Source organism: Aquarana catesbeiana, linkage group LG03 (genome assembly GCF_042186555.1).
Source record: "Aquarana catesbeiana isolate 2022-GZ linkage group LG03, ASM4218655v1, whole genome shotgun sequence".
Classification (NCBI taxonomy): Eukaryota; Metazoa; Chordata; class Amphibia; order Anura; family Ranidae; genus Aquarana; species Aquarana catesbeiana.
In genome coordinates this window covers 483,679,476-483,692,117 of record NC_133326.1, presented here as the reverse complement: position 1 = coordinate 483,692,117, position 12,642 = coordinate 483,679,476, and the positions used below count along the sequence as shown (strand labels likewise).

Here is a 12,642-nt window from a genome sequence, read left to right as displayed (position 1 = left end):
GTGGGGGGTCTCTGGTCTCCTCGGATGAGGGGTGTCCTCCGAGTCTTTTCTCCCCTATGTAAAAAAAAATAGGTCTACTTAGCACTCAGATATTTGATGGCAGAACTATAAATATGAAACATTGCTTGGAAGTGAGTTACAATTGTCTGTTTTGGCAGCGTTCCAAGATGTTGCATTTTTCTTGTCCTTTGTGAAGATTCAATACTTACCTGTTTTGTGCAAGCTTCACAGATGGAGTCACCCCTATAGTATACACTGGAGCACCTGTGTGGGCCCCCTAATAAAAAGGGTGTTCTTGTGTCCCACACTAGTGCTCCAGCGTCCAGATGTGTAAACAGCTGCTGAGTGTCCTCTCCTTACACAGAATCTAGTTTGCATTTCATTCTAGTAACAAAAAACGTGGGTAAATGCATATGGCCAAAACAATGGTGTTTTATAGGCCGAAAGAAAAATGTTTGATACGAACGAATAATGTGCCCATGAACATGAAAGTTGACATTTTAAACTGGATAACAGTTAAGAAAAGCACATGGAGCAGCACGAATGTAATAAACATAAAAAGAATAGGAACACACAACTACTTACTTTTTTGCAGCACTCTCTGGATCTTTCTGTACTGCTCGTGCTCTCTTAATTTTAGGTCCGACCATCGCTTCCTGAGCTGATCTTTCGATTGTCGCACCCCGAAATTCCGGTGCAGACTTTTGACCACTTTCGCCATGATCTTGGCCTTTCGGACATTGGGGTTGGGGTAAGCTCCATACTTTCCATCATAGTCGGCCTTCTTCAGGATGTCGACCATCTCCAAAATCTCCCCAAATGACATATTTGATGCCTTAAATTGTCTCTTTCTGGATCGGGACGTTTCTGCCTCCGGGCTTTCCTCCTCCTTCTCCTCGTTGCTGTAATTAGCACACACCTGCTCTGACTCCGCCATGTGCTCTTCCCCACTGCGACAAATGAGTAGGGGCAGGGAATAGACTAGAAAGAACATCAGGGGCGGGTGGAGTTTCACGCATGCGCAGTGTCTATAAAGCGTAACACACGTGCGTAGTACGTACGATCTGTGAGCGGAGGAAGGAGTAACGGAGGCACCGATCGTGATTGCGAAGGTAAGATTTAACATTGGACCTATACTGCTTCTAGATTGAGGCCTGTATTTGCACAAGTTTAGAAGACTTTAGGCTGACATTAGGGTTTGTCATGTGTTGTTTCTTGCAGTGAAAATGGATATCTTGAAAGATAAGGACTTTATGCCAATCTTCATTGATATGTTCAGGGAGCTGCCCTGTCTATGGGAGATAAACCACCCCGAATATAAGAACCAAACAAAGAGGAAGGCAGCGCTGGATAATTTGTTGGAATTTGTGAAGACGGTGATCCCCACAGCAGACATCACCTATTTGAAGATCCTAATTGGTGGCCTGAGGAGCACTTATCTAAGGGAGCAAAAGAAGGTCCAGGATTCCCAGAGATCAGGAGCTGCAGATGACAATTATGTCCCCAGGCTGTGGTACTATGACAGACTGCATTTTCTGTCAGGTCAGACTGAACCCAGGCCAGCACTCTCCAGTCTTCCTTCCATGCTTCCTTCCCCCCCAGCTGAGGCTTCTGACACCCAACCTGGGCCTTCCAGGCAGCAACATGTGGAGGAGCCCAGCTTGAGCCAGGTATAGCATTCCTCTAAATCTTCATGGTTGTCCAACCAATGATGTTAAATATATGTTAGTTAGGAGTACTAATTTATGATTGTGATTGATGATGCAAAAAATAAAACCATGTCCCTTTTTCATACACAGGGAAGTCTCAGCCAGGAGGTGGCCGGGCCAAGCAGGCTGCCTGATATCCAGGTCCCTCCCCTACACCTTCAAAGACAAAGTGGCAGGAAGAGGAGTAACCTGGAGGAGGCTGCCATAGGCCTCTTTTGGAAGGCTACAGAGGCCCTGAGAAGCCCCCACAGTGTGGAGGAGGACTTTGCTGGCACAACTGACTGCAAAATGATGCAGATGGAGGAGGACCAACGACTCCTGTGTAAGTCCTTAATTTTGGGAGCTCTCAATAAGGGGTTGAGGGGCCAAATAACATGTGCTACCCACATTTGTAACCTCACACATAGTCCTCCTCCTCCTCCTCCTCCTCCTCCTCCTCCTCCTCCTCCAGGTCCTACTCCTCCTCCTCCTCCTCCAGGTCCTACTACTCCTCCTCCTCCTCCTCCAGGTCCTACTCCTCCTCCTGCCACATCTCCAACACCAGAGCCACAGCCGGGAAGGAAGCGTGGAAAGAAGACCAGAGAGTGATGACCCTGGGTCCAGTCTGGTCTGGCAAAAGATGCAGACTCTTGTAGTACCACAGCCTGGGGACATAGATGTCATCTGCTGCTTTCTGGATCTCTGGGACTTCTGGACCAGACTGCACTCCCTTAGATATGGACTCCTCAGGCCACCAATTTTGCAGTAAAAGAATTGATGTCTGCCCTGGGGGTCCAAGGCTTCGCCAATGTATGATGTTTATCCAGCGTTGCCTCCCTCTTTGTTTGGTTCTGAGCCCTTAATAAAGGAATTTTTGTTTCAATTATACTCGCCTATGTGTGTTTTCCTTCAAAAAGGACAGTTTGTTGGTGAGGATTCAAAAATTCAATGTGAAATTAACAAGGGACACCAACACCAAACAATCTCCTTGAGATTAAATAATACAAGATGTCAATGGTGTTGTGGTAACTTGACACACAAAACACACACAAAAATATTATGGAGTAAAACTAAAAATAAAATAAAACAAAGATCAGCCTTGAAAAAAATACAAACCCCCCCCCAAAAAAAACAGCCTTGAAAAAAACAAAAAAAAACAAAAATAAAACAACAAAAAAGAAATTTGGTCAGATGTGACAAATCAAAATATATTGAGGGAATCACGATAAATAATAAAGAAAGAAGTTTGTGAGAAGTCTGTGTGAATATCAACAGCAAAACTACTTCATTCTTCTCACATTATAAAGAAGAAGAGAGTGCGCTGTATTAAACCATTTTTTACATTGCAGCGTGACAAAAGTGCTGTATCCATTCCGAACGCTAATTTTACCAGACCGAGCTGTTCCGTCTCGGAATTTCTTCTGAGCATGCGTGGCACTTTGTGCATCGGAAATGTCCCCACACTGTTGTAATCGGATCGGATTTTGTTGTCGGAAAATTTTATAGCCTGCTCTCAAACTTTGTGTGTTGGAAAATCCGATGGAAAATATCCGATGGAGCCCACATACGGTTGGAATTTCCGACAACACGCTCCGATCGCACATTTTCTGTCGGAAAATCCGACTGTGTGTACGGGGCATAAGACTGAGAACACTTTCAGTGCTGGTACTTTTTAAATGACAATTGTGCGGTCATGCCACACTTTACCCAAACTAAAGTTTTATAATTTCGTTCCCACAAATAGAGCTTTATTTTGGTGGTATTTGATCACCTCTGCGTTTTTTATTTTTTGTTAAACTAATAAAAAAATACAGAAAATTTTGAAAAAAAAAGTTTTTCTTTGTTTTTGTTATAAAATTTTGTAAATAAATAAGTAGTTTTCTCCTTCACTGATGGGCACTGATAAGCTGCACTGATGGGCACTGATAAGGCGGCACCGGTGAGGTAGCACCAATGAGATAGCACTGATGAGTTGGCACTGATGGGCACTGAAGATGGGCACTCATAGGTGGCACTGATGGACACTGATAGGTGGCACTGATAGGTGGTACCGATATGCAACACTGATGGGCATTGATAGGCTGCACTGATGGGCACTCATAGGTGGCACTGGTGGGCACTGATAGGCGACACTGATGGGCATGGAAAGGCTGCACTGATGGGTACTTATGGGTGGCACTGATAGACGGCACTGCTGGGCACTGATATGTGGCATTGATGGGCACTAAAAGGTGGCACTGATGGGCACTGATGGCTGGCACTGATAGATTTCACTGATAGGCATCACTAGTGACACTGGCAGGCATTTTTCATTGGCACTGATTGGCAGCTGACTGGGCACTGATTGGCAGCTGCCTGGGCACTGATTGGCAGCTGCCTGGGCACTGATTGGCATATGCCTGGTAGTCTAGGATGCCATACCTGGTGGTCCTGTGTAGTAACAAAGTGAATAAACACAAAATAATATCAATCTGCAAGTGGTACACATAGGAAGTATTGATAATGATGTCAACACCGGAAATGCTGCACCCAAAACTTCAGTATGTATATAATCCAAGTCTATAGTTATAAAATTGTGGCGTTCAGCAACAAACAGTTCCACTCAGTGAAAACGTGTCCATCCTTAGAACCAAATAAGTGACTGTGATCAAACCACCACCATGAGTAGAGGAGACTTACCAGAATGTTTGAACACGCCAGGGCATATGCTCTGCGTGCCAAACAAGCGTGTATTGCGGTGGGTGGATTCTGGTGATCTTGATTTCTGCAGATCGGAGATAACCTGCTCACAATTCAATGAGGACACGTGGGAAATAACCTCTCAGAAATCCTGGCTTTAGTTTTAGATCCTTCCAAACTTTCAGGATCAAACCAACATGGCAGCAGCAAGCCAAGTGCTCACATCTGTAGGTCAAAAAGCATTTGACCTACAGGACCTACAGGACCAAATGGACCTACAGCCCATTTGAATGGGCTGCTGTTCCATGTGAAACGCACAAAAAAGGTGCATGCACCTTTTTAAAAACACAACCACAGGAAAACTGCATAGACTTTTTGACCATACAGTTCCCGCACCCATGATCGCACTGTGGGCTGAGATGCGTGAGAGTGCCATTCATAATGAATGGCAGCCCCACGCATCTCGCAAGAGCAGTGCAATAGAGCTGCGAGTGGTTGCGTGTGTAGGAATCGATGCGATTCCCACACCCGCAACTGGAACTCACAATGCAGGCTAGTGTGAACCTAGCCTAAGTAGCTGAGGCTATAATGCCCCATACAAATGATTGGACTTTCCGACAACAAAACTGTGGATTTTTTTTCGAAGGATGTTTGCTCAAACTTGTCTTGCATACACACGGTCACACAAATGTTGGCACACAATTACGAACGCGGGAACGTGGTGACGTACAAAATGTACGTCAAGCCGAGAAAAAGGAAGTTCAATAGCCAGTGCGGCTCCTTCTGCTTGATTCCGAGCATGCGTGGAACTTTTGTGCGTCGGACACACGATCGAAGATTCCAACAACAAAGTTTTGTTGGCGGAAAATTTGAGAACCTGCTACCCAACAGTTCAATGGAGCATACACACGTTCGGACTTTCAGCCAACAAGCTCACATGCAACATTTGTTGTCGGAAAATCTGATCATGTGTACGGGGCATAAAACAGTTCAAACAGCATGGGAAGGAAGCACACCTATTAGTGCAGTAAATAGTTTGATTGGGCCAGCTTGATCCAAACAAACTATTTAAAGGGACAATAAAGGTGGCAATCCGATTTAAGTCTGATGCAGTCAATCACAATTATCCAGTGTCTCTGCTCCCTTCCACTACCTAGGAGAGACAAATCTCTCCTCCGTGGCTGTAATTCCTAGGCTGTGCAGCTTAAAGGGGGGTCAAGGGCCAAGGCTACAGCATGTTTCAATGGATAAAAATGGAGTAAATACCTTTTTAATTTTAGTGACTTTGTTATAGTCATGCTTTTAAAACTGACTAAACTTTAAAAAATGATAAAGACTTAGCACACAGAAGCTCCATCTTGGCTACATTCATTGTCTGTGTTAAGTAAGACCAGAAATATCTGAAGGATGAATTTCTTGACACCAGCATTCATCTTTTGTTGTGAGGCTTTGAAATCTTACAAGATACATTCACAATATCAAGTTCCACATTTTTCAAGAGCCTCTTTCTCGTAACATTCCAGCTATACATTAGAACAAAGACAGAATTGCAGTGAAAGGAAACAAAGCAAGACTGTTCTGTAGTTTATAAACACAATAAATAAAATGTAAGTGTTTTATTCTCAGGGAGGCATTGGACAACACAGGGACGGGGTTCATGTCAGAGGGTGAGGTTTGGATTGGCAGCCGCACATCTCATGTGTGCTTAGTAGATTATTAATTAGTCCAATATGATTATTCATATTAATACAATTATTTTTGAGCTAGATTAATATTAGAACCAATTTGAACCATTCCCAACTTATTTCATATTGTGGTCTGCTCCTTGCATTATTAGGATATAAATTTAACATTCATATTTGGATTATAACTAGGATGTGGATTTATTTATTGTAATTCCCCTATATTCTATTTCAAATACCCCTTGAGCTATTATTAATTTATTGCTATGTCATTTTCATTAGTTACCATATATACTTGACTATAAGCCTAGGGTGGGAAATGCAGCAGCTACTGGTAAATTACACAGGCACACATATGTACACAGATACACACACACACACACGTACACAGGCACACACATGTACACAGACACACACATGTAAACAGACACACACACATGTACACAGACACACACACAACCCCCCCTTTCTTGTAGAATAGCCCTTACTTGTTAGGTGGTGTTCCTTGTCCCACTCCCAGCTCTTGTGCAGGACACACGAGGGGTGCGCATGCAGGAATTTACCAGAGGAGGCAGCAAAGATCCCGATGTTAGCTCAATAAAAACTCACACAAATTCCAAAAGCCAGCACAGCCATGCAGCTCTCCTGAACCCGCCCCTGCCTTCTTGCATCCCCGCCAGACAGCCGAGATCTTCTGCCTCACTCGAGTATAAGCCGAGGGGGGCTTTTTCAGCATAAAAAATGCGCTGAAAAACTCAGCTTATACACTAGTATATATGGTATTTGCCTAAGGCAATATCCCGATACATAGTTACATAACGCTATCTTCAAAATCAGCTTCAATTATTAATGGTGTTTTTGTTCATGTAAGTCATCAAATAAGCCATAGGAAAATGGCTGCTATGTTATGATCTTCAGTAAAATGGGCATTCAACCATTTACTTCATCATCTATCATTGACAATCATTGCATCAGCCATAGGGAAAATGGCTGCTGTGTTATTATTCTCATTATCTTCAACAAAATGGCATCCTAGACACTTCCTGTCCCTAGCACATAAATAGATTGAGTCAACAGCCAATCCGGTTCCTCTGAAGAAGTCACATGATGTGGCCTAATGCACAGGGCGTGGCCGTAGTGATGTGAGATGTATTTATTGATTTGAGTGCTTTTTTTTGTGCTTAGATGTAAGCCGATTTTATCCTTAAATAAAATGGTTTTGGAATGTTACCACACTATTGGAGGCTTGTCTGTTTATTTCACCCCCACATGTGACCATGGATCTTCTGAGTGAGGATTTGCGGAGGTTATTCTAGGAGGGGGGATCAGCCTATCTTTATTGAATTTGCATTTAAGGCTCATGTTCTGTGGATATGAGGGGAGAGTTCTGTGAACACTGGGAACATTTATACTAAGGATCGATCACCATCTTGGAAAAATTTATTGAAGGATTGTACACTGATTATGTTGGAACACTTGATTTTCAGTCACTTTTGGACTTCACCAGTCATAATTTATAATTTTTTGTACTAATATCACATTGGGGGTTATTTACAAAAAGCAAATCCACTTTGCACTGCAAGTGCACTTGGAAGCGCAGACTCTGTAAATCCGAGGGGGACATGCAAGGAAAAAAAAAAAAAAAACAGCATTTTAGCTTGCACATGATTGGATGATAAAATTAGCAGAGCTTCCCCTCATTTCAGATCTACCCTTCAGATTTACAGCGACTGCACTTCCAAGTGTACTTGTAGTGCAAAGTGGATTTGCCTTTCGTAAATTACCCCTCTGTTTATATATGGTATATACAGTATGAATAGAGGATGGAATAGCGCAAAACCACTTTATCAATTTATCTATGCATGTGTAGTAGTGAATCCACTAGGTATTGCAGCAATTCCTTTTATGTAATTAGAATTTATTTCACCACAGTTATCACATAGTAGCACAGAGGATCATTTTTATTTTCAAGGGCAAGAGTTATTGAAGAGTGTTCAAGAGGTCAGTGTGTGTAGGATTCTACCCTATTTCTAAACAAGGTAAAAAGAAAATGTATTTGTATCTGCAGAACAAAATAGCTATTGTAGGATCATCATGTTTATTATTCTCACCTTCTTGGATAAAAAAAAAAGCTGCAGAGATAATAAGCTTGATGAACATCAGAGCAGGTGTATTTATCTTATAGTTATTTCAAATTTTCCCAAATACCTAGTAGCGATACTTAAAGCTGTAATAAACCCCAAATTAAAAATGTAATATAATGCACCTTACCAATCATTAGATGTGGTGGCTGCATTGGTTTTCTTTTTTTAGGCTTTTTTCAATGTGTTTTCTAGACTTGTGCATGGCGGAAAATTTTGTTTCGTTTTGTTTTCATTCGTAAAATACATAACTTTGTGCTGTTATATTCTTTACGTTACGTTAATTTGTTATTTCTGTAAAGTATAGATATTCATTATAATGAATCGATTTATTTTATTGTTTAATTATTGCATTTTTGGATAATTTGTTATTTATGTATATATATTTGTGATAATCCTCTGCTCAAATGCCATACAACACTCTTCTCAGGAGTGCACTTTGCCAGTGGTTGTGCTATGTCACTGCTGCTGGTACCAGGAGGAACCTGATGTTTAGAGCTTGAATCCATTAGCACACACATACACACACCCACACAATGGGGGTTATTTACGAAAGGCAAATCCAATTTGCTCTACAAGTGCAAACTACAAGTGCAAAGTGCACTTGAAATTGCACTGAAAGTGCACTTGGAAGTGCAGTCACTGTAAATCTGAGGGGTAGATCTGAAATGGAAGCTCTGTTAATTTTATCATCCAATCATGTGCAAGCTAAAATGCTGTTTTTTATTCTCCTTGCATGTCCCCCTCGGATCTACAGCGACTGCACTTCCAAGTGCACTTTGCACTTGTAGTTTGCACTTGTAGTGCAAAGTGGATTTGCCTTTAGTAAATAACTCCCAATACCTCTTCTGTTGCTTCTCAAAACTCATCTCCTCTGCTCAAATACAACACCCTTCTCACTCAGTTCTCAGGAATGCACTTTGACAGTATTATTACTCCAACCTCCAGCACAAAATGAATCAGCTGATTGGGCTGTAAGATTTACTCCAAGTTTACCTGCTGTTTCATTACACCTTTAACAAATTAACAAATCTTGCCAAATTTATTTGTTGTTTTCATTATAATTTCTTTCGTATTAGTTGAAATTCGTTTTTTTTTCTTCAGACATTCGGTTGCATCCGAATGTCCGAAAAATGCAAAATTTGGCCGATTTTCCATTCGTTATAAAACTAAATGCACACATCTAGTGCTTTCCCCTAGTGATATGACAGTAACACACCTCCTGTATTAGAGTGCCCCCAGGGAGCACAGAGACACCTTTGGACAGAAGCTTTGTTAAAGTTGTTGTAACAGTAAGTGCCGGTTCACACTGATGCGAGTTCATAATGAATGCGATGCGTCAAAAGCAATTTAAATTCGCATGTCATCCCTGAAGTAATTGTTTTCAATGACGGTCGTTCACATACATGCGTTGCGATTCCTCTACGAATGCGATGCGATCAAAAAAAGGGTCTTGTGCGAGTTTACTGCGTAGCGTTGCGAATTTAGTCTCTATAGACATCAATGTAAATCGTTCTGGAATCGCATTTGATGGTTCACATATGTGCGAATTCCTAACCTCCAGCTCCTCCTCCCAGTACTGCCCCCTCACCTCTCCCAGTACCGCCCCCTCACTTCCTGTTTCCTGTCTCATGCCCCCTCACTTCCTGTTTCCTGTCTCATGTCCATATGCAGACAGATAAGATGGCCCCCCGGCGTCGGAACTCCATCGACAATGAGGAGCTCATCAGGCTTGTTCGTGACAGGCCATACATATGGGACAGCCGTATACCCGAATATAAAAATAATGCCCAGAAGGGCAGAGGCTGGGAAGAAATATGTAAAACTTTATATTCTGACTGGGAAGATTTTACTCCACAAGTTCGCAAACATAAACGTAAGTACCTGTTTATTCATCCCACTGACCACCAATGTAAGGGCATCCATCCCTCTGACCACCAATGTAAGGGCATGTATCCCACCGACCACCAATGTAAGGGCATGTATCCCACCGACCACCAATGTAAGGGCATGTATTCCACCGACCACCAATGTAAGGGCATGTATCCCACTGACCACCAATGTAAGGGCATGTATCCCACTGACCACCAATGTAAGGGCATCCATCCCTCTGACCACCAATGTAAGGGCATGTATCCCACCGACCACCAATGTAAGGGCATGTATCCCACCGACCACCAATGTAAGGGCATGTATCCCACCGACCACCAATGTAAGGGCATGTATTCCACCGACCACCAATGTAAGGGCATGTATCCCACTGACCACCAATGTTAGGGGCATGCATCCCACTGACCACCAATGTAAGGGCATCCATCCCACAGACCACAAATCCCACAGACCAGCTGTGTAATGAGCATTGTTCCCACTCACCACCAATAAATTTGTTATGTTTTATTTGTTTACAGAAGCACTCGTACGTACTAGGTGGCGAAGCCTGAAGGATACGCTACAAAGACACCAGAGACTGGAGCGTGAAGCACGAAGTGGGTCTGGTGCCGCCCCAAAGCGTCCCTATTCGTTTGCTCGATACCTGGACTTTCTCAAGCCAGTGCTAGAATTAAGGAAGTAAGTTTACATACAAGAATACTTCACTCTACCATCCCTCTCCTGTCCTCCCCCTAACCTTCACTTCTACCGCTATCATCTTTAGTTAGAATTTCAAGTATCAACTTTTGTCTTTCAGCACAGAAGCAAGTTGGGAAGAGGAGGAGGAAGAGGGAGAGGAGGATGCTAATATTGTTGATGTAGATGAGGGAGTTTCATTCGCTTGCCAAAACGTAGAGGAATCATCATCTTTTGAGGTAGAGGGTGACGCAATCGATGTACATGAATCATCGACTCAGGAGCAAGAAAATGAGTCTACGGACATTTCTACACCTTCCAACAGACGGAAAAAGCTAACATCTAACTCACGCAGGAAGCGAAGCAGCAGGGCAGCAGAACAGGTGGAAGAACAAGATCAGACAAATCAATTGCTCAGTATTGTATCAGGGATCACTGAACAAATGGATGTTCAGAGATGCCCTCATACAATGTTTGCCCTAAGTTTGGTGCCTCTGCTCAAAGAGGTATTGCCAGAAAAGTACTTTAACATGAGGATTGCAGTGCAACATTGCATACATTCCTTCACTATTCCAAGCCATGTTTCAGAGCCAACGCAAGAGAGTACTAGTACTCAAATAATTACACCCTTTTCTGTTGCTCAAAATCCTGCACCAAACCCTTATCCTTCCAGTTTTTCTGACTACCCAAGCATATATGAGACCCCCAAATCAAAAAACCCATATCCGGTTCCTCCACCAATTGCTTCCTTAATCATCCCTCCAACTAGTACCCCTGGTATAACAAGGGCAATGGAATTGAGACCACGCGAATCAATTCCTCACCATTTACCACAACAAAGCAGAGTGCCACAGCTCTACAATCAAATGCCATCCATGCCAAACCGCTATACACCTGTGTCAAGACCTATGGAACAGCACAAACAAATCAATCCTAGTCCTTATCCCTATAGAAATCAATCACTTGAAGATAATTTAATCGAGCCTCCCACAAATGCACAATATAGGCCCCCGAGTGAACCACCGGATAGAGTGATATCCCCGCCTGTGCATTTGAGGCAAGCAACGCCTGAGCAACAGAGTGTTACAAAATATTTGAATTTATAGATTTAAATTTATTGTAATACTCTGCCTGTAGCCTACCTGTTGAATGGCACTGCCACTTTCATGTTGTTAATCCAAATTGGATTTGTTTAGGTTATGTTTTCTATTTTTTAGAGTATTTGCATCCCACCAGACGACCGATTGGTGGTCACACAAGCCCTGACATTGGTGGTCTGTGGGATTGCCTGTCCACAAATGCCAGGGCTTGTATCCCACCTCTGACCAAAATGTCAAGGTCTGTGATGCGGTTATGCTATATCGGCCTGCCACGAGTGAACCACCGGATAGAGTGATATCCCCGCCTGTGCATTTGAGGCAAGCAACGCCTGAGCAACAGAGTGTTACAAAATATTTGAATTTATAGATTTAAATTTATTGTAATACTCTGCCTGTAGCCTACCTGTTGAATGGCACTGCCACTTTCATGTTATTAATCCAAATTGGATTTGTTTAGGTTATGTTTTCTATTTTTTAGAGTATTTGCATCCCACCAGACGACCGATTGGTGGTCACACAAGCCCTGACATTGGTGGTCTGTGGGATTGCCTGTCCACAAATGCCAGGGCTTGTATCCCACCTCTGACCAAAATGTCAAGGTCTGTGATGCGGTTATGCTATATCGGCCTGCCACGAGTGAACCACCGGATAGAGTGATATCCCCGCCTGTGCATTTGAGGCAAGCAACGCCTGAGCAACAGAGTGTTACAAAATATTTGAATTTATAGATTTAAATTTATTGTAATACTCTGCCTGTAGCCTACCTGTTGAATGGCACTGCCACTTT

At 42.7% G+C, this 12,642-nt stretch overlaps 1 protein-coding gene across 1 annotated transcript; it reads left to right on the top strand.

Moving 5' to 3' along the window:
• The first annotated feature begins 10,248 nt into the window (after positions 1-10,248).
• Positions 10,249-12,307, top strand: LOC141134595 (uncharacterized). Its single transcript, XM_073624068.1, has 2 exons — positions 10,249-10,758; positions 10,877-12,307. The coding sequence occupies exons 1-2, from the start codon at positions 10,580-10,582 to the stop codon at positions 11,859-11,861; spliced, it is 1,164 nt and encodes a 387-aa protein (XP_073480169.1). The 5' UTR covers positions 10,249-10,579; the 3' UTR covers positions 11,862-12,307.
• The last annotated feature ends 335 nt before the right edge of the window (positions 12,308-12,642 follow it).

Coding starts and splice junctions, on each gene's coding strand:
- LOC141134595 (XM_073624068.1), top strand. CDS start 10,580: ATGTTTTATTTGTTTACAGAAGCACTCGTACGTACTAGGTGGCGAAGC. Junction 10,759..10,876: donor CCAGTGCTAGAATTAAGGAA/GTAAGTTTACAT, acceptor TTTGTCTTTCAG/CACAGAAGCAAGTTGGGAAG.